The following is a 21,857-nucleotide window of genomic DNA, read 5'->3' as shown; positions in this document are numbered from 1 at the left end:
GTCGTTGTTCCGACCAAGCAGTCACAACACCTGTCTCCTAATCAAGTTCCTCTGCAAAGACTCTACTGGTTGAATAGTGGGATGAGGTGTGTAACTGCTTGGTTGGACCACACCGGCCCTTTCTGGTTGACATTGCCCACCCCCGGCCCAGAGGGAACTGTGACGCTGTCTGCTTGTGGCGTGATGTTACGGCGACATCTAGTGGATCAGAGTAGTCATCACAATGGGGGTAATTTGACCAAGTCAGATTTTCGTACTAAAACACCCACCCACCCACACACACACAGTGTCTCATGTTTCACCTGGTCTAGTGAAACCGAAACTGCCACACTGAACTACACGCAGAAAGTCCCGTTTCACGTCTTGTCGATGAGTTCTGCTGTGCCCGCTCCCCTAAAACCTGACGTGGGCAACGCATGAAACATCAGTAACCTCTCTGGTGCCCTTTTATCAACCCTGCTATTCTGAAAAAAAAAAGCCACGTCAGAGACGTTTCCCCCTCGCGTTTCTCTTGTTTCCTGGTTTCTCGTGCACTGAATAACACTGGGGCTTCATGACTCATAGGCAGCAGGGCCCTGCGTCCCGGCATTACAGTCATTCCACACAGCAGCCAGGCAGGTCCCCCTCAGACGCATGTGCCACCGAGGGCTGAGAAGTCACCAGGAACTGCACGGGCAGACCGAACAGGACCAGCGAGGATCTTACACTTGGATTTGTTGTGAGCGTCTCAGACGACTCCGCATGGAGCCGACAAACCTACAGGTAAGGCGACTGACGTCCACCACTGACCAGAGATTCCTCACGGTCGACTGTTGTGTCTGAGTGATCCCTTTGGTGTGTTAGAGAATCACGTATGAAGCAGGAGCTCAGACAGTAAGTCCAGCAGACGTACCAGAACCGCTGCTGCCGCGGTTTTTCTATGCAAGCCAACGGGGGAGTTAGACAGGTTTCACTTTGACACCAGCGCTTGGATTACACAACGCATGCTCCAAGGAAATTGTGTTTATGTTGCGTGTATAACGCACTTGTCCCTCACTTTCTCTACACGGTCAAAGAACAAGCGGTCCCGTTTCCATTCTGCAATACGAGAGCCGGGAGAAGGGAGTCATCGCATCCCTCCTAAGAATAGCGTTTCACGTTCGTCCCACACATTCAGGGGCAGTCTGTCAGGTTTGATTCGTCTACAAGGAACTCGGGAGATACGAACGAGCACACGTTTTGGCTAAGTGCACAGGCTGAGCGACCGTATCAGCCCCAAAGGACTTTAACAGACACATTTCAGTGGTCCCTCTTTTGTTTATAGCAGCGGTAGGTACACACACAAAAAAAAACACAACTTATAGTTCTCCAGTACTACCTGCCCTTATTCTTAGCTATGGCAGAGCCTACACCTCCTCGTCTGACTTTAGCAGGCCTGCTCGGTGACAGGAGAATACACACGTGATTCGGTGTCTGGGATGTAGAGCTATTGTTGACCTTTGGACACTGAGTCTGTAGCTCCTTAACTCGGAGAAACAACACGAGTTTAAGTAACAGGGGATGCTAAGCGGCACCGTGGCGCAGCGGTTAGCGCGGTCGCCTCACAGCGAGGAGATCCTGGGTTCGAGCCCCGGGGTAGTCCAACCTTGGGGGGTCGTCCTCTGTGTGGAGTTGGCGTGTTCTCCCCGTGTCTGTGTGGGTTTCCTCCGGGGGCTCCGGTTTCCTCCTACAGTCCAAAGACATGTAGGTCAGGTGAATCGGCCGTACTACATTGTCCCTAGGTGTAGTGTGGTGTGGAGGGGGACTGTGTGACAGCCTGTCCAGGGTGTCCTGCTGCCTGATGGGGTAGGCTCCAGCATCCCCCTGAGACAGGGTAATCGGTTCGGATAACGGATGGATGGATAGATGGATGGATGGAGAAGCCAAGATTACGGGACTGAAACGTTGACGTTAATCGATTTCTCACTTTTGCAGAAAGCTATAGCTGTTGCGCAGAAGGCCTCACAAGAGGACCAGGCTGGCAACTATGAGGAGGCTATCCGTTCCTACCAGCACGCCGTCAAGTACTTTCTCCACATCACTAAACGTATGTTTCCATGAGGGAGGAGGAACTGGATCTGGTGTTACACTACATAAACAAAGATTTGTACTTTCACCATTGCTTTCTGTTCCTCTCTACAATGGACCTCACACAACTATAACTGTGTGTGTGTGTGTGTGTGTGTGTTGCTAGCTTGTTTAAAGCTTAGCATTAGCTGGTGTTGACGTTTTCAAACTGCAAAACAGAAATGGGTCATGCAGCATATCTGGAACTGGGTTTTGCACCACGTGTTCCTTTTGGTGTTAAGGGGCTGAGATGGGGGGCTTGGTAGCCGACGAGACAACTGTATTGTTGCAAAATAACATTACACCTCTTTCCTCCGTCCCATCCATCAGGTGAGCCCCAGGGCAAAGAGGGCAACCAGCGAATCAGGGAGCGGTGTAAGCAGTACCTGGACAGAGTGGAAGAGCTGCAGGAGTATCTAGTGAATAAAGAGGTCTCTCGCAAACATCATACTTCATTTGATAAAGCTGGACGTGTTAGAAATCTGAACTGTGTCACAAAGGTCCTGGGTTCGAGCCCCGGGGTAGTCCAACCTTGGGGGGGTCGTCCCCATGTGTGTGGACCATTCCGCAGTTGAAGCACATTAAAACCTATTTCCGCAAACGTGAGCGGCGCACCGAGCCCCTGATTCAGACTGAACTGTGTCACAAAGGTCCTGGGTTCGAGCCCCGGGGTAGTCCAACCTTGGGGGGGGGTCGTCCCCACGTGTATGGACCATACTGCAGTTGAAGCACATTAAAACCTATTTCCGCAAACGTCTGCGGCGCACCGAGCCCCTGATTCAGACGGGGCTTTGGCCCTTCGCGGGTTCGGCTGGCGGGTCCCCGGGCGGGAGGGGGGGCGCCCCCCCGCGGAAGTGAAAGCGAAAAGTAAACGCGCCGCAAGCTCCGGCTGCGTCCTGACGTAACGACCCCCCCCCCCCCCGCGGAATCGACTCGAGCGTCGACTTTCGGCTCGAACGCGGAAGTCCGTCTCCGCTCAGTCCGCGGCGTCCCTCCGCAGCGTCCGCCCTTCTCTTAACACGGCCAGCGACCGAGCTTCATGGTGGAAATCCGAAACGCCTCGAATCGCCAGTTGTCCGTGACCGTTGCGTAAGTCCCGCCGCCGCCGTCGGAGAGAAGCAATCGGCCCTTATGGCTGCCAACAATAATTTACAGGTAAGTCGGCTGCCGAGCTAGCGCTAGCTCGACAGGGCTAAGAGGCGTAGCTTAGGAGGAAAAGCCAGCTCCGTAAGCCGGCGGAAAAGGCCCCGTGTGTTCGGCGAGCGACTCAGGTTTTGGTCCGCCGTTGTTGTCTGAAACGTCGGCGAATCTTCTCGCGTGATTTATCCGAGGGACGGTCGGCAGTTAGCTTGGCTGTGTGCTTTGATAAAGCGGTAAACAAATGGCAACTGTCAAAAAGGCCTAGCCTAGCCTAGCTTAGCCTAGCCTAGCTTGTGCGGGACCTGGGCAGGTGATGTGGACAGCGCTCCCCAGCGCGTCCCGGCGGCAGCAGGTTTGCTTCATAGCCGCTCGGTCGAAATCGCGATCGGCCAAATAAGGTGAGCGGCTCCTGCTACAGCGGGGGTCTATCTAGCACGCAGCCTCGCTAATGGGATTACTAGTTTGCTTTAGCCGCTAGCGTCCAAAGCAAATGGGTAACGCCGTGTTTTCTGTAGCCGCCGTAAGACGTGTGGAATGTTAACGATACTTTAGCCCGATGGCTAACTTAGGAGGAAGTGAACCCGTTTGCTCCTTTGCATTACAGTCGGATGTTAATCTCGGGCATACCTAAAGCAAAACAAGCCCATTGTGTCTCGTTTTGCAACTTCGTGCATGCTTTGGATGTGTTTTGTTTTGTTTTTTTTCCTCAGAAATTTCCACAAGTGCTACCCCAAAATCAGTTCGCCCTATATTGCTTTCTAGAATCCATTATAGCCACCGTTTGGGTATTTAGCGCACTCTTTTGTTTCGGCCTTCTCGCTGGAAACGCTGCTTTGTGCTGTGTGTCGTTTACATTAGTTTGTGTTTGTTGTGCTCCCTCCATAATGCAGAGCCCGTCTAGTAGCTATCAACTGATGCTCTGGGTGTTGTTGTCCAAGGATGATGTTGCATTTCCAATGTTCTTTCTCTCTGTTTACCCCCTCAGAAAGCCATAGATCTTGCCAGCAAAGCAGCCCAAGAGGATAAAGCACAGAACTATGAGGAGGCACTCCGTCTGTATCAGCATGCTGTTCAGTATTTCCTCCATGTGGTCAAATGTAAGGCACTGGACATTAGATTGGCGTTTAGGATGGTAGTCGTCCCTTTTTTGTCCCCTGATAAATTGTTGAGAAAATCTTGCCATCTCTTTTTGGAAATTGAGTGAGGCCGCCGTGGGTGTAATGAAACGCGTCGTGATACGTTTTGTGTTCTAGGTAGTAGAGGCATCACTTTCAAATGCATGCAAAGACAATATTCAGTAGAAATCAAAGCAGCACATGAAATTATTGTTTGTAAAACTGCAGTTTTGAGAATAACTGTTTAATACTAGGGGTTGATCAGTATGTTTATTTTTCCTTCAGGGCCGATACTGATTATTAATAATCAAGGAGACCGATAACCGATATTTTGAACCGATATACATTTGCAGTAAAAAGGAACTCCGCTACCTGTCCAACTAATATGGAGGGAGTCTCTGTATGTATGTATGTCCTAGGGTTGCCACCTTCTATGTGGAGAAATAAGGGATACCGCCCAAGCTCCCTGCCCACCCCACCGCAAGTGCTACATTCTCCCCCCGATGATGTTATGATTTTTTGGGAATCCATTGCGCCGATACACATGGTTTGAAGTGCTTTATTGCAAGACACAATAACAAATGCACTTAAAATTACAAGTGTAACAAAAATATTTGTATTATACTTTGGATTTAAAATACTGATTGGTTTGACACAAACAAGACTGAACCATCCCAAACAACATTGTGTCCATCCCAAACAAAGGAAAACCAATAATAACTGTTAAGTGACAGAGGGTGCTATTTTTGACTGTATAAGGCAACCACTGAGTTAGGCCTAATGGCAACAATGACAACATGACGCTGACTTGCAGTCTCACACAGCACAAAGAATTGGTCTTTCGCTCACCACTGAGGTTAAACTTCTCCACGCCGCTTGTATAACTGATTTGATTTTACTTGATGTTATGTGATTCTCAGCACTTTGAAGACGCAACATTTTATTTTCCAGTGCAGGACGATCCTTTATTATGAGGGACGGGATTTTCTCAACAACCGTTCATCTGATCGACTTCACATTTGACGAGTGTATTACTGAAGAGCCAAGGAAGTGCAGTTTCGAGTGTGAAATTGTTTGGATGAGCGGTTCTTGAGAAAGCTGCAAGCAGCAAAGTTTTCAGCGAAGTTAGTCATAATAAATTATGCTTCTTCACTTCTTGTGGAGTAGACGAGCGGAAACACAAACAGCACCACTCTGATATTGCAACTCACATTGTGGTTGGAGGGAGGATTACACCCGTATTCCTTCGAGTGTCAAGTGTGAAAGTTTGGAGGAACGGGCACTGCACTAGTAATATGTAAAAACACTAACGCATCTACTACTACTACTTCCGGCTGCTCCTTTTAGCGGTTCCCACATCGGCTCATCCGTTTCCATCTCTTCCTGTCCTCTGCATCTTCCTCTGTCACACCAGCCACCTGCATGTCTTCCCTCACCACATCCATAAACCTCCTCTTTGGCTTTCCTCTTTTCCTCTTCCCTGGCAGCTCCATATTCAGCATCCTTCTCCCAGTATACCCAGCATCTCTCCTCCACATATGTCCAAACCATCTCAATGTTGTCTCTCTTGTTTTGTCTCCAAACTGTACAACCTGAGCGGTCCCTCTAATATACTCGTTCCTAACCCTGTCCTACTTCTTCCAAACCATATAACATAGCTGGTGTCCTCACCATCTTGTAAACCTTCCCTTTAAGTGTTGCTGGTACTCTTCTGTCGCAAATCACTCCTGACACTCTTCTCGACCCACTCCACCCTGCCTGCACTCTCTTCTCCACCTCTCTTCCACACCCCCCGCTACTTTAAACAGTTGTCCCCAACTATTATTTTTTTTTTATTTTTTGGGACCCCCCCCCTTTTCTCCCAATTGTACTTGGCCAACTACCCCACTCTTCCGAGCCTTCCCGGTCACTGCTCCACCCCCTCTGCTGATCCGGGGAGGGCTGCAAACTACCACATGCCTCCTCCGATATATGTGGAGTCGCCAGTTGCTTTTCACCTGACAGTGAGGAGTTTCACCAGGGAGATGTAGTGCGTGGAAGGATCACACTATCCCCCCCATCCCCCCTTTCCCCCAAACAGGCACCCCAACTGACCAGAAAAAGCGCTAGTGCATGACTAAGATCTATACCCACATCCAGCGGCTTCCCACCTGCATAGACGGCCAATTGTGTCTGTAGGGACGCCCGACAAAGCCGGAAGTAACACGGGGGTTCAAACTGCTGATACCCGTGTTGGTAAGCAATGGTATAGACTGCCATCACCCGGCATGACAGTCTTCATAAGCGTGATACATTTATGTAGCTATCGCTACATACTACTACTACTACTACTAATACTACTTTCAGCTGCTCCCGTTAGGGGTCACCACAGCAGATCATCCGTTTCCATCTCTTCCTGTCTTCTGCATCTTCCTCTGTCACACCAGCCACCCGCATGTCCTCCATCACCACATCCATAAACCTCCTCTTCCCTGGCAGCTCCATACTCAGCATCCTTCTCCCAATATACATCACTACATATAATATATATATCGCTACATAAATGGACTCTATTATCTCATTATAGTGAACCATGTATCACTGCAACAAAGTGCGTTATTCGGGCATTTTCAGTGGTGTAACTGGGAAACTGAGCATACTTGTCATCATAGAAATAGATCTTAAGATTGTGGTGTTTTTGCAACTTCAGCGTAGAGGGTTGTGATGTTTATTGCAACTTCGAAAATATCTGCTGCCTTACTTTGGAAATACGGCCCCGCTCACTCACTGGGGCTGCTCCAGTCTGCAAATGCGTGTTGATGGGCTGTTACTCGTGATGTGTAACCAGTCAGATCAAGCTGTGGGTGGGACATTGCTCGAGACCACAGAGTGGTGACTATAGAGAGAGAAGCAGCTGCGTCAGAGCCAAAGAAGTGAATTTTAGAATTTATTTTATTGGCAGTTGGATTAAAAAAAAAACAATTTGGATAATCGTAAAAATGCTGAATATCGAATCTGAATTGGACCGGCTGATAATCGGTCGACCCCTATTTGATGCCAGTGCCTAGAGCTGGGCAGGATGCCAATATAATATCGATATTTTGATATGAGACTAGATATTTTCTGGGATTTTGGTTATTGTAATTCAAATGTTAACTTAAATATCATTAAAAGCATTCATTAAAGTCTAAAGTGTAAACGCTGCATTGCAATAAAGTAACAATTTTCTGTTGTGTTCAGCTACAGTCTGTTCTGTCTGTTCCAGACTCTAGCTGAGTGAAATGAACGATGACTGGCTCTTGCTGCTTGGTCATCATATCCATATTATTAATGATTATTTCTCATAACTTTCTCCTTTATAAATATCTTATGAAGCTACCAGTAGTAAATATCATCACATTGTCAGTTTCGAGGAGTTCAGTCATGCTAGCATGAGGTTGGTTTTTATGTCTGGAAACGGTTGCTGGAAAGCAGTTTGAATGTTTAAGGCTACGGTCACACATGCACGAATGCAGGCGAGTGACAATTGGCCTGCCAAGGTGAAATCCATATCTTGTCTTGCTGAATGTGGGCAGTGGAGGATGTGTCGGCAAGTGGGGTCAACCACACATACTTCCTTGGTATTGCTTGAGCCTGCGGTTTCGCCGGTGAAAGTTCACCAAAGTTGAACTCTACTCAAAGCGAAGATGCAAATTTCCTTTGCCACTGGAGGCGAATGTTTTATTTGCCCCTTTGCTCGCATAAAATGGAAGTGAAGGGGAGGCGAATATTTGCCAATGTAATAATTTTGCGTATGTGTGACTGCACCCTAACGGGTTTTCAACAAAGTAGGTTTCAAATAATTTTTAAGCTTGCCATGTGGAAGTTGAATGTCTATACCATTTTCTTTTTCTGTACATTCTTGCCAGATGAAGCCCAGGGGGACAAAGCTAAACAGAGCATTCGGGCAAAATGTGCTGAATATCTAGACAGAGCAGAGAAGCTGAAGGAGTACCTGAAGAAAAAGGAGAAGGCCCCCCCTGCCAAGCCTGTCAAGGAGTCGCAGTCTGAAGACAAAGGGTGTGTGTGTGTGGGTGGGGCTGTCTGTTAACCTGCTCATACGTATGTTACTGTTTAGAGCTGGCTGGAATGTGATGAGTCAGACTTGACCTAAACCAAACCTGCTTTGCATTTGAGACCAATTTTCCCATGTATGTGTGTGTCCATCCAGAAGTGAAAGTGATGAGGGTGATGATCCAGAGAAAAAGAAGTTCCAGAATCAACTCTCAGGTTTGTGATATCATGCTTCATATTAGACCTCCTTTTCTGTTTTGATATGACCCAAACAAATGCACTGAGTCTTCAGATCGCCACCAGGCGGCAGCCTGGATGGGATTACATGTTTGTGAGTGTGCACGCATGTGCGTGTGTGTGCCCGCGGCTAATCTCGCATACCACTGGATTTATCAGCCTAATGTCAGGACTGTATGATCAAGAACATCTCGTGGCTGCGGTGATTCAAAGCCTTTGAAAAAGTTTGTTCTCGCTACTGCCGCAACCTCTCTTCATTCACTCTAGCTCACTCAGCCACCGCTTCTCTCTCTCTCTCGCTCTCTCTCTCTCTAACCCCCTCCCATCTGAATCAAGAGCTGACCTCATGTGGTTTTCCGGAACATTAGCGAAGGCAGAGCCACTATACTGCGACCAAAATGGTCACATAACAAACCTTTTCTTTTTGGAAAGTGCCAGTTCATATTGGACTTGGTGGCATTCGTTCGAGGGTCGGCCTAGGAGGCTGCACATCCACCCACTGATGGGCGACACATTTTTATTAGGTAGATTTTTTAGCTTGATCACTTCTTTATTAACAACTTGTTTATCTCCGCCAGGCGGATAGCCTGGAGAGGGTTATTATGCATTTGGTCACGCGCGCGTGTGTGTATCCGTCCACAGCTAATTTCGCATACTACTGGATGCATCAGCCTAAAATTCTTTGTGTAGTTATGAGTATGATCAACAATCTCTTGTGGTTGCGGGGACTCAAAACGTTTGGTCTCATTACCGCAGCTCCCTCTGTTCATTCATTCTCTAGCTCACTCAACCAATGCTGCTCTCTGTTGCTGCCCGATCGAAGTCAACCATGCACATGTGTGACTCACATCTACGGATGACTTAGATTGGGACAGCGACAGTGTCAAAACATTATGTATTCGGGTATGAGTCTTTTTGTTTTCCCCCCTTTTTCTCCCCAATTACCCCACTCTTCCGAGCCGTCCCGGTCGCTGCTCCACCCCTTCTGCCGATCCGGGGAGGGCTGCAGACTACCTACCACATGCCTCCTCCCATACATGTGGAGTCGCAAGCCGCTTCTTTTCACCTGACGGTGAGGAGTTTCACCAGGGGGATGTAGTGCATGGGAGGATCACGCCATTCCCCCAGTTCTCCCTCCCCCCCGAACAGGCACCCCGACTGACCAGAGGAGGCGCTAGTGCAGCAACCAGGACACATACCCACATCTAGCTTCCCACCTGCAGACATGGCAATTGTGTCTGTAGAGACGCCCGACCAAGCCGGAGGTAACACAGGGATTCGAACCGCCGATCCCCGTGCTGGTAGGCAACGGAACAGGCCGCTACGCTACCTGGACGCCCACATATGTGGATATGAGTCTTTACAGTAAATGTGAAGTCGATTGCATTTCGCAAGTCAGCAAATCATTCATTGTTGATCTCAGCACATGAGAAGTGGAGCAACAGAGGATGAACCAAAAATAGTAGCCTCTGTATTTATTTTCACAATATAATAAAGATGGGTGAACCGTTTACGCTCGTGCATGCGTGACTCACATCTACGGTTGCCTCAGATCAGGCAGGGACGTGATCCAAAGTTATTAAAAGAATTTTATAATCCAAAAAAAATTCAAAAGTTATAAAGGAACAACTTCCTCTAGGTTACAGTCAAAACAGGGAGTGTTGCATATTCTTGTCGCCTGATCTGAGCCAACCGTAGATGTGAGTCATGCATGCGTGAGCGTGAACGGTTTACCCATATTCTATTATGAAAATAAAGACGGGTCAGGGTTACACCAAAACGTTCGCATAATAAACCCTTTCTTGTCGGAAACTAAGTTCATATTAGACTTGGTTGCATTTGTGCGAGGGTCCGCCTAGGAGGCTGCACATCCACAGACTGACAGGCAAAACGTTTTTATTGGGTAGAGTTTTTTTAGCTTGAGCGCTGCACATTGACAAACTTTTCCTATTTCCTGTTCGATCGACTCGGGCGCTGTGTAAATGTCTTGTAGTGGCAGGAGAAAACACTGGTTTTTCTGTCCGTGTGTGTGTGTGTGTGTCTGTCCGCTGCTAATCTTTCATACTGCTGGGCCTTCAGCCTAATGATTTTTGTGCACAGTTAGGACTGTATGATCTAGGACCTCTCGTGGCTGCGGTGATTCAGAACCTCTGAAAAACCTATTTTACACCACAGTTGAGTGCTAACTGCTCAGCTGGTTTTTCACCCAAGTCAGAGCAGCGGAGGAGGGGAGATCCGCAGGCAGTATTGATTGGTGTCGTTAAGATCTTAACGGTACTACTCCTCCTACTGATACTAATTATTGATCCAGTACTTTAATGGTACTCTATCGGTTATCTTAGTTAATTTTTTCAGGAGAAAAAAAAATCAAATTACAAACAGAATTAATATTGCTTTATTTTCTCATGTCTGGACAGTGTTACTTTTTTTACTTAAGGGTCGGACTCCTTTAGTCGACTGGTTAATGTAGTCACCTGTGGTGCGGGAGGCCCGGGTTCGCGTCTCGGCTGCCTCCCTGAATTCGCTTCATCGGTGTCAGAAGTGGGATGGTGAGGCCATCGGAAGCATGTGCGCCCAGAGGAGTGAGGGAGCTGGTATGCTGAAATGCGGAGACGCACTTCCCGAAGGAGGGGGGTAGTGTAACGACCACGGATGACTAGACTCGCTAGCCCTTAGCTAACGGGTCGGACCCTTTAGTCGACTGGTTAACGTAGTTGCCCATGGTGTGGGCGACCTGGGTTTGCATCCCGGCTGCCCCCTGAATTCACTACATTATACAAGCATTAAGCCATGCTTGTATAATATAGTTTACTCCGTGTTGGCTCTCGGCTGCTAGCGTACATAACATACTTAAGGGGCGATAAGAGATGGAACTAGGAGCGAGCCAGTCAGAGTCTCTGCGTTTCTCTACTTGGATTTGAAGCACTTTCGCTCGATGTTTCGAAAGGTTGCGTGTGTTTCTGCACTTACATGCAAAAGACTTGTTGCACTTGTGTGACAAGCATTGTCAGATTGGACTCTTAGTGAAGTGTAACCAGACATTTGACTGTTTAGTACTCTTCGCCCTTGTCAAGTCAGAGTTCATTTAAAGTGCATTATCACACTGAGGTGTCTCAACACACTTGGCAACAAAAACAGCGTTAATACGAGAATCAACATACTTTGAAGTAAGAACGTAAATGTGTGCGTGCGTGAGAGGCAGAGAGAGCTGGCCCCGCCCCTCGGCTCGCACATACGACAGGCTCTGAGAGAGCGCTCTCTCTCTCTGAGAACAGCGAAAATGCATCGTAGACAAATGTCTCAATCTTATTGCAACTTAGAAATGGAGTTGGTGAGAAAAAAGTGCCAAAATAACATTTCCGTAGTCCAAAGGAATAGGAAATGTATTTTCTAAATTTCTCCAACACCAATGGCAGGACCGCTAATGTCAGAGCTTATCAACACTACGGTCTTTAATAATTTAGCACCGGTTCCTGTTTAATACTGGGTTTCGCTACCCATCCCGACCAGGCAGTGCCTCTGTATTTTCCCTTCTCCCGGTCGGCGAAAAAAGTGGTGGTGTGTTGCCAAGTCCGAGCACCAGAGAAGAGGAGCTATGCCTGGCGGAGATCTGTAATCTACTAAGTGCACTCTTCTAGTTTTTTTCCCATTCAATCGACTTACACACTCTGCAAAAGTCTTCTAATAACGGGAAAACACTGGTTTTTCTGTCCTTGTGTGCATGTATCTGACCGCTGCTAATCTCACATACTGCTGGGCCCATCAACCTGTATGATCAGGAACCTCTCATGGTTGCGGCGATTCAAAACCTTTGGAAAAACCTGTTTTATACCGCAATTGAGTGCTAACTCCTCAGCTGGTATTTTGCCTTGGTCCGAGCACCGGAGGAGAGATATGCCTGGTGGAGATCTGCTCCCTACCAAGTGCACTCTTCTAGTTGTAATTATGATTTTGTCACGAGCAGTCTGTCATTTTGTTGGCTCAGTCACATGACTTTATGTTGTACACTTTCCCCTTAGGTGCCATTGTTATGGAGAAACCAAACATTAAATGGAATGATGTCGCTGGTTTAGAGGGAGCCAAAGAAGCTTTGAAAGAAGCGGTCATTCTACCCATCAAATTCCCACACCTTTTCACAGGTACGTAGATAATATTACAGACTGCAGGAGAGTAAAAATAAGTTGCATGCCGTGTTGCATCAGGCTGCTGAGCTGATATCACAGCAGTCACTACATTTGCTTATGCACAGTATTTAGGGTACTACTATATATCCCGGTTCAAAGATATCTGTGGTATTACTTTGTTTACCCTTAATAGTGGTCTCTCAAACCTTGTACTGGCTTCACATAGCCAGGTTAAGAACTTGTCAAGAAAATTTTAAACAAGATTTGGAGTTTGCATCCACTTAGCAGAAAATTTGAATAACTATTATGGAGTATTGTGGGTATTGGTGTGTATGTGATGTAGCCAGTAGAGGATTGATTCTACTGTTGGAACATTCATCATTGTCTTGCGTGGTTGTATAACAGGGAAGAGAACACCATGGAGAGGGATCTTACTTTTTGGACCTCCGGGTACAGGAAAGTCATATTTGGCCAAAGCTGTGGCCACAGAGGCCAACAACTCAACATTCTTCTCCATCTCCTCCTCTGACCTCGTCTCCAAATGGCTGGGGGAGAGTGAAAAGTGAGTCTTCTTACTGTTAATCCCGGGATGCTGGGGCTGTGTAAATGACACCGCTGCAGCACGTCAGTGAACTCCTCCTGTCTGATTCCCAGGTTGGTGAAGAATCTGTTCAGCCTGGCGAGGGAGCACAAGCCCTCCATCATTTTCATCGATGAGATCGATTCCCTGTGTGGCTCAAGGAGTGAGAATGAGAGTGAGGCGGCTCGTCGTATCAAGACAGAGTTCCTAGTTCAGATGCAGGGTGAGTGGGCATGATGAACTACCAAAGTCTGATTCAGAATTCCAGGAGGCTGCTAACCAAGAATTAATGGCGTGCGTGGTTAGAGAGGAATAATATGGAAAGTGTAGTATCAGATTCATTATTGAAATTGTTCTCTCTGCCTTCATTCATTACATAATTAATTAATTACATTCATACATGACATTCATTAACAACCCTTGTTGCAGTTCTTATTGAAGATTTAATTTTTTCTGCATATGCATGCCTAGAAGTTAACTTTTCTCCCTACCATCCCCTTTTAAACTCTGAAATCTATAATCCTGAAGTCAGTTTTTAACATCCCAAAAGCTATAACTCATTGTTTTTATATGTAAAATCAATTGTGTTGCTACAACTGCAGAAGGTTTTTCATGGTAGGCTGCTATTCCATGCCAGCTTCTGCAGTTGCAGAGAGGATGTGATGTAATGCTGGTGAGCAAGGCTCATAATCGCTTGAAAATCTCAGTTCTTTGAGTTTTGTTGTCTGAATCGGGATCATACACATCTTGTGGCAGGAATCGTATTTTGTCCAGAAGGCATATTCAGTTGTCAGGTTTTTATCACCCTGGGAGAGCGAGACACTGTTAACTTTGGGCGCTGATACGAGTGCTGCCTGTTTGATATGAAATAGTACATTGAAACAAATCCTAGCCTACGTTTAATGTTAGCTTTTTATGTAGCCTGTATATCAGCAAGAACAGTTTCATTTGCACTGCGTGGGACAGACTAGTTCATCACGTAAAAACACAAGTGGTGCAGGAGCTGCAGAGGTCGCTTAACTGATGCTTATGAGGAAGAAGTTTTGCTAGGTTGGCCAACACCAGGCACCTGTGAGTAACCTATATACTATGCACCCTATCACCTGTGAGTAACCTATATACTATGCACCCTATCACCTGTGAGTAACCTATTTACTATGCACCCTATGGTGGCTGGATTTAGAACAAGTCTCACAACTGACAGTATGTGGCTTGGAGCGAGCAAGTGACGCCTGTTCTGGTCTGATGTTGTTGTCGTGTTACTCTGTTATTATGCTTAAAGTTTGGGAATATATCCAAATGAGTGTCTCCTAGTTTCATTAGGCTGTTTCATAATATAACAGCAGATGGAGAAAGACACTCAGTTAGTCCGAGCACCCCCCCCCCGCTCTCTCTCCCTCCTTCTCGCTCTCAACTTATATGCTATACTTCCTTTTCCCATATGGCCTTATCCCCACTCAACTAGTGTTACTACTGTGTTGTGATTTCAAAGAATTAGAAAGTTTGTCTGAAAACACCAAGAATAATTTTACTTCAGTTATGTTTTTGCCCCCATTCTACAAAAAGCTTTAAAATAAAGGAAGTTGTTGTGAATTGGGGAAACAGTCTAGTTGACCTTTTAATGCCATGTAATGCAGTAGCATTGTATTCTTTAATAATTTGTTAACTAGCCATATTGTGCAAGCTTTCTACGATTTAGCCATGGCAAGAATGACTCAACTAGTGGACTCCTTTTATTCATCACACAGTGAAATCAAGTCCACCACATGATATAAATTGCATGACTTACCTCTATATTTGCTCTCATATGTCCCGTCACACTCCATTGTGCACTATCTACCTGACCAAGAGATTATATATTCTTTGGTGCGCTGTCCCAGGACCTGACGTCCACTGCTCTGCATTAGACCCCATTGAACAAAGCCTTTGTACGCATGATTATCATGATGATTATCATTATGATTATCAGTTTGATTATCATGATTAAAATGATGATTATTATTATGATTATCAGTTTGATTATCGTGATGATTATCAGTTTGGAAAAGCGTTAGATTCTGTTTGCCACAGAGGTGAGGAGGACACTCCTAGCAGCCCAACCATAAAAGCGGACAGCCTTCCATTTAACATAATGCCAAATTAATATTTCAGATTGCTTTGACTTAATTGATAGATGATGAGCTTCACTGCTTTACAGTTTGTGCCCACAATTGCGTGGATACACCTGAACTGTGAAGGTTATCGATCAAAAGCTTTGTTTTAGGTGTATCCGGGTAGCATAACGGTCTGTTCCGTTGCCTACCAACACGGGGCTCACCGGATCGAATCCCCGTGTTACTTCCGGCTTGGTCGAGAGTCTCTACTGACACAATTGGCCATGTCTGCGGGTGGGAAGCCGGATGTGGGTATGTGTTCTGGTTGCTGCACAAGCACCTCCTCTGGTTGGTCAGGGTGCCTGTTCACGAGGGGGAGGGGGAACTGGGGGGAATAGTGTGATCCTCTCACGCGCTACGTTCCCCTGGCGAAACTCCTCACTGTCAGGTGAAAAGCGGCTGGCGACTCCACATGTTTCGGAGGAGGCATGTGGTAGTCTGCAGCCCTCCCCGGATCGGCAGAGGGGGTGGAGCAGCAACCGGGACGGCTTGGAAGAGTGGGGTAACTGGCCGGATACATATTGTATTTTCATGTTTTACCCGTTATTAATTTTCACGTGCACTTTATTGGTTGCTCCTTCTTAACTTTTTGAGAAGAATTAGCTCAGCAATAACTACGTTGTTGCAACCTGATGTCTGCACAATATGTTGGATTAAAAACAAATGTTAACACACGTTCTCATGCCGAGAGATGACTACCTAACGACTGGTGGCTCACCAGTGACGAAACTTTCTTCACATACATATGTGTACATGTCTGTGAATGTTCTCATTCATCCAGGTCATGGTTATCCAAAGGAATTGAATCGAGTGCGATCACAGCTATTGGCTCTGATAACGACTCCAAAGAGGATAAATATCCGAGTCTCATCACCAGCCAGTCAGACTAGCTTGGTCTAGTCAGAAAGGCACGAACTGATGAAGCCTCTTGGATGAGAGGCGAAACGTCTTCACAGATATACACTACCGTTCAAAAGTTTGGGATCACCCAAACAATTTCGTGTTTTCCATGAAAAGTCACACTTATTCACCACCATATGTTGTGAAATGAATAGAAAATAGAGTCAAGACATTGACAAGGTTAGAAATAATGATTTGTATTTGAAATAAGATTTTTTTTACATCAAACTTTGCTTTCGTCAAAGAATCCTCCATTTGCAGCAATTACAGCATTGCAGACCTTTGGCATTCTAGCTGTTAATTTGTTGAGGTAATCTGGAGAAATTGCACCCCATGCTTCCAGAAGCAGCTCCCACAAGTTGGATTGGTTGGATGGGCACTTCTTTGAGCAGATTGAGTTTCTGGAGCATCACATTTGTGGGGTCAATTAAACGCTCAAAATGGCCAGAAAAAGAGAACTTTCATCTGAAACTCGACAGTCTATTCTTGTTCTTAGAAATGAAGGCTATTCCATGCGAGAAATTGCTAAGAAATTGAAGATTTCCTACACCGGTGTGTACTACTCCCTTCAGAGGACAGCACAAACAGGCTCTAACAGGTACTATTTAATGAAGATGCCAGTTGGGGACCTGTGAGGCGTCTGTTTCTCAAACTAGAGACTCTAATGTACTTATCTTCTTGCTCAGTTGTGCAACGCGGCCTCCCACTTCTTTTTCTACTCTGGTTAGAGCCTGTTTGTGCTGTCCTCTGAAGGGAGTAGTACACACCGGTGTAGGAAATCTTCAATTTCTTAGCAATTTCTCGCATGGAATAGCCTTCATTTCTAAGAACAAGAATAGACTGTCGAGTTTCAGATGAAAGTTCTCTTTTTCTGGCCATTTTGAGCGTTTAATTGACCCCACAAATGTGATGCTCCAGAAACTCAATCTGCTCAAAGAAGTGCCCATCCAACCAATCCAACTTGTGGGAGCTGCTTCTGGAAGCGTGGGGTGCAATTTCTCCAGATTACCTCAACAAATTAACAGCTAGAATGCCAAAGGTCTGCAATGCTGTAATTGCTGCAAATGGAGGATTCTTTGACGAAAGCAAAGTTTGATGTAAAAAAAATCTTATTTCAAATACAAATCCTTATTTCTAACCTTGTCAATGTCTTGACTCTATTTTCTATTCATTTCACAACATATGGTGGTGAATAAGTGTGACTTTTCATGGAAAACACAAAATTGTTTGGGTGATCCCAAACTTTTGAACGGTAGTGTATACCAAGTCCAGTTGCACTCGATTCAATTCCTTTGGATACATACGTGTACTTGTTGGTGTCGCATACATCGGTGTACTTGTTGGCGTCCCTCTGTCACATATATCGGTGTACTTGTTGGCGTCCCTGTGTGTTCATGTACCTCCACTGGCACCTTTTATAATCTAGACATTTTTCCCCTCAATGGCTCCCTTGTTTTGTTCTGGAGCACAACACAACATTGATTCTGAGCTTGTAGATTTGTTGGCTGTGCAGCTCACCACACAGTAGCTTTTGGGCATATTTATTGTTGGTAAAAAAACGTCCAGGTTGTGAGTGTAGTCACACAAAATGAGTGGGGAGCAGTGCAGTGTTTCCCCCAGGAAAGGCATGGTGTACTCTCTGAACTTCCTCTGTGGTCCATTTTAAAAGATTCTCACCCAAACCGTATTTCTCATTAGCAAACCAAATTTATAGATCGTCAGAAAACCAAATCTAAACATCTTCTGGGTATTTTTGCTCACATGTCTTCTATCTGCCTGATTGTGTGTATTTACTGTCAGTTCTTTTAACACACTGGAGTTAGAACCGTGCTTGTGTTGTTGGAGCCTGCTGGTATGGCAAGTGCAATAGCAGCACATCGCAAGTTTAAGATGGCAAACGTGGACCTGTTTCATGGCTAGATGTTTCACTATTGTTTTGCACAATTGTCCACTGCAGCACTCTTTTCCCAATAAGGGAAATAGTCCGTAAATAATACCAAGTTGTGCAAGAGATTGTGCAGTCGCAGATGTAGACTCCTTGAAGGACCATGTCTCTCACATCTGTTGAACTCTTCAGCTCAGCTCTTACTAGTGAGTGATTAGAAATTGTTGTGAATTGGGGAAACAGTAGGCTGTTTCCCCAATTCACAGTCTACCCGACACTGACATTCTTGTGTAAACAGTCTACCCGACTTCTTACACAAGAATGTCAGTGTGTGTGACATTCTTGTGTAAGAAGTGGGGTTGTTGTGAAGCGTCTAGTGTGTTGGTGTAGTGTTGTGTGCCTGTCACGTCTCACTCTCAACCTTCACCGCTGGCTAGCAGAAATGCGAACAGGAGAGCCGAGCGCGTAAGTCTCTGCCTGCCAGTACATAGCCTCTCCAACAGCAAGCCCTATGTAGCGCCTCCTCATGGCGACACACGGTAACTGGGTACACCTTGGACCCTGGCTGAACTACAAGGGACTCAGAGGAGGTCTGGCCCCTAGACATGTGGTACGCAGGCCCACCGGTGTGTGGATATTCCCTGATGCCCATGAACCACCCCCAGCTATGGGGTAAACAGTGCCACTGCCTAGTGGACACCTCGGGAGAGGAATAGGCTACGGGAGTAAACCCGTACACAACATCAACATCTACAGTGCTGTTGTTTTTTGTTTTTCTTGTCCTTTTGTGTGTGTTTAAGTGGGAGAGTACTGCTGGCGCCGTGTGTGGCTGCCGCTTCTCCCTCTCGTAGCCCCCCCCTTCCCATCCACCCCTGTATGTCTGTGTTGTGTTTATCTGTTGTCTTGTTTCACCCCGTTTATTGTAAAACCACTTTGAGTGTTAGAAACGCGCTATATAAAATGGATTTTTTTATTATTATTAGAATATACTTGGTTCAGTTTTGAAAGACCTTTTCTTTCCGTGACTGTTTTCTACAGGAGTGGGGAATGACAATGAGGGAGTACTGGTACTTGGTGCAACCAACATCCCGTGGACACTGGACTCTGCCATCAGACGACGGTAATTGTAATTTATTTGCCAAAATAACTCATTACATTTGTTTGACTCAATTGCACATAAAACAAGTTGTCCATCTCATGTCCCTATAACAACATTTCAGATTTGAGAAGAGAATCTACATCCCACTGCCAGAGGAGCATGCACGCTCCTTCATGTTCAAGCTCCACCTGGGCTCCACCCCAAACAGTCTCAATGATTCTGACTTTGTCACTCTGGGCAAGAAGACAGATGGGTACTCGGGAGCTGATATCAGCGTCATTGTCAGAGATGCACTCATGCAGCCTGTCAGAAAGGTCCAGTCTGCCACCCACTTCAAAAAGGTATGTTTGCAAAATACTGGTTTGCTTGTTTATGCTTCAGTGCAGCATGGGGTAGCAGACTCAAGTTACTACACTTCTGTTTCTATCGCACAACTTACGTTTTAATAACATTTTGGTATGTAAGGTTCGAGGGGCATCGAGAAGTGACCCCAACATTCTTGTAGATGACTTCTTGACCCCTTGCTCACCTGGAGATCCGAATGCTATTGAAATGACATGGATGGATGTCCCAGGGGAAAAGCTAATGGAGCCAGTTGTTTGTATGGTAAGGTTAGAAAAAAGCCAGGCTTTTCCACACTCCAGCAACAATATATGTAAATGAATCAAAAGCCAGTGTTGAATATTTGATTGTGTGTTTTATTTATCATTTTATGCTCTTTTTTTCAGTCTGACATGCTGAGGTCACAGTCCAACACAAAACCTACAGTTAATGAACAAGATTTGGATAAACTGAGAAAATTCACAGAAGACTTTGGACAGGAAGGTTAAATGGGATGTTTGCAATACCAAAGCAGCAGAATTGTGATTGTGAAGTGTTCTTTGCCTCTCATGCTGTCTTTAACTCTCTCTCTACCCCCACCCCAACCCACATCCCTGAACCTTTCACCAGTCCTAGTTGTGCATGACGGGGCCACACAACTGACGTATGAAGCCAGTCTGTTTGGCCATACGAAGGATGGAAGACATTTTGTCTGATGTCCTGTCCTCCATAGTCTATGAAGCTAATAGGACTTTATTTGTTGCGTTTCTGCAGCTGACCTTATAAAAGATTGATTGATATCTACTCATTAATTAAAGAGCGTTCCTTTGGTTACTTATTGAATAAAAGTCATTTTTGAGTGCCTAAGCAAATTGGGACAGATCTACCTTCAGATATTCACCTTACTGCAGATCAAGCAATTCAAATATGTGGAAGTTGGGATTCATTTTTTTAAAGCTATGATTAGCCCACACATTATGGGTTTTACCTAACTTGACAACTATTTAAAGTAGAGTTATGTTTTCCTGTTTGTTCAGCTTTGATCAAAGTACACTAGACTGTAAGAAATGCCTTTATTGTTCCTCTATTTTGTATCGATAGGATTAAAAAGCATTTTATATACAATACTTAATGGAAATGTGTAACTCTTGGGCCAGGGACAGTGAAACTAACAATACATGACATTGCTCTTTGAGTTCTTATGTTTAGGGGTGGAATATAGGCCTTTGTAGTCACATGGTGGTGGACATGATTTGGGCTTCAGGCACAGACGGACACTCAGGATGGGAGCTGCAATAGGCCAGTCTTGCCCAGTATCTGACAAAATACCATTATGTTTATTTAGTGTCATTTTGCTTCCAAAAAGGGTATGTGTATAGATTACCAAAGGTGCCGGGCAAGCATTATTTCATAGGTAGTTTCAGCATTGCTCTGTTCCTCACCTCATTACTACCTTTCACAACCCACATTAATCGATGTACATCCCCACGAGCCATTGCCGGGTATCATTAGTACAAACTGGGGGGAAAGAATCTAGGCCTTATTAAGGACAAAGTGGCAGTGTCCATTTCGAAGAAACAACTTTGGCGTGTTACTGAAATGAGAAACCGGTAACATGGTGGAGAGATCGTGCTCATGTTGACTTTATAACATTGGAATGCAGCTCCAAGCATAAACCATATGTAGCCATTAAGAGTGGCAATGTTGCACCATGTGCCTTCTAAATCAATAGTTTTCGAAACCTCAAGCACTCGCAGTACTGCTGGTTTTCTACTCTGCCAGGCGGTCAATAATAGTAGCGACCTGTTGTGCCAGGTCTAGCTTATTAGACAGGTGGATACCTGTCACGTATGCAATTACCTACAGAAAACAAGCAGCACTGCAGTTGTGCAAGGACAGGTTTAAAACCACTGCTCTAAATGACTTGCAAGATTTTTTTTTTGTTTATTTTATTAATTGGAAGTCGTGTGCATGTATGTGTGTGTATATATATATATACACACATACATACATACATACATAAGTTGTCACCTTCACTAGGAAATGTATAATACTTGCACATTTCATGTCAGTTCTTGGAGCTTGTATAACCGTACTCTTGTGTTTCAAGGTGTTCAGAAAGCAAGCCTGTCCTCAACGTGTTGGTAGGGGAACAACTTTCATTTTACTGTAAGTGCATTTAGATA

The 21,857-nt window shown here is 45.5% G+C and overlaps 1 protein-coding gene across 2 annotated transcripts; it reads left to right on the top strand.

Moving 5' to 3' along the window:
* Positions 1 to 539: 539 nt before the first annotated feature.
* Positions 540 to 21,691, top strand: vps4b (vacuolar protein sorting 4 homolog B). Of its 2 annotated transcripts, XM_056292611.1 has the most exons (13): positions 540 to 762; positions 1,954 to 2,065; positions 2,416 to 2,516; positions 4,211 to 4,322; positions 8,228 to 8,378; positions 8,530 to 8,588; positions 12,629 to 12,748; positions 13,139 to 13,295; positions 13,388 to 13,536; positions 19,290 to 19,371; positions 19,472 to 19,691; positions 19,816 to 19,956; positions 20,079 to 21,691. In XM_056292611.1, the coding sequence occupies exons 1-13, from the start codon at positions 634 to 636 to the stop codon at positions 20,178 to 20,180; spliced, it is 1,635 nt and encodes a 544-aa protein (XP_056148586.1). In that variant the 5' UTR covers positions 540 to 633; the 3' UTR covers positions 20,181 to 21,691. The 2 variants fall into 2 exon arrangements, with proteins under 2 accessions (XP_056148586.1, XP_056148587.1); XM_056292612.1 differs by lacking the exons at positions 540 to 762; positions 1,954 to 2,065; positions 2,416 to 2,516 and adding an exon at positions 2,845 to 3,240.
* Positions 21,692 to 21,857: the final 166 nt, after the last annotated feature.

Source organism: Lampris incognitus, chromosome 14, assembly GCF_029633865.1.
Source record: "Lampris incognitus isolate fLamInc1 chromosome 14, fLamInc1.hap2, whole genome shotgun sequence".
In the NCBI taxonomy this organism is placed as follows: domain Eukaryota; kingdom Metazoa; phylum Chordata; class Actinopteri; order Lampriformes; family Lampridae; genus Lampris; species Lampris incognitus.
This window is presented reverse-complemented; position numbering and strand designations above follow the sequence as displayed.

What these genes read in the sequence shown, in the direction of transcription:
- vps4b (XM_056292611.1), top strand. Translation starts at nt 634, where the DNA reads ATGTGCCACCGAGGGCTGAGAAGTCACCAGGAACTGCACGGGCAGACC. An exon ending in ATTCCCACACCTTTTCACAG is followed by an intron (nt 12,749 to 13,138) that starts GTACGTAGATAA and finishes GTTGTATAACAG; the next exon opens with GGAAGAGAACACCATGGAGA. An exon ending in GACTCTGCCATCAGACGACG is followed by an intron (nt 19,372 to 19,471) that starts GTAATTGTAATT and finishes ACAACATTTCAG; the next exon opens with ATTTGAGAAGAGAATCTACA.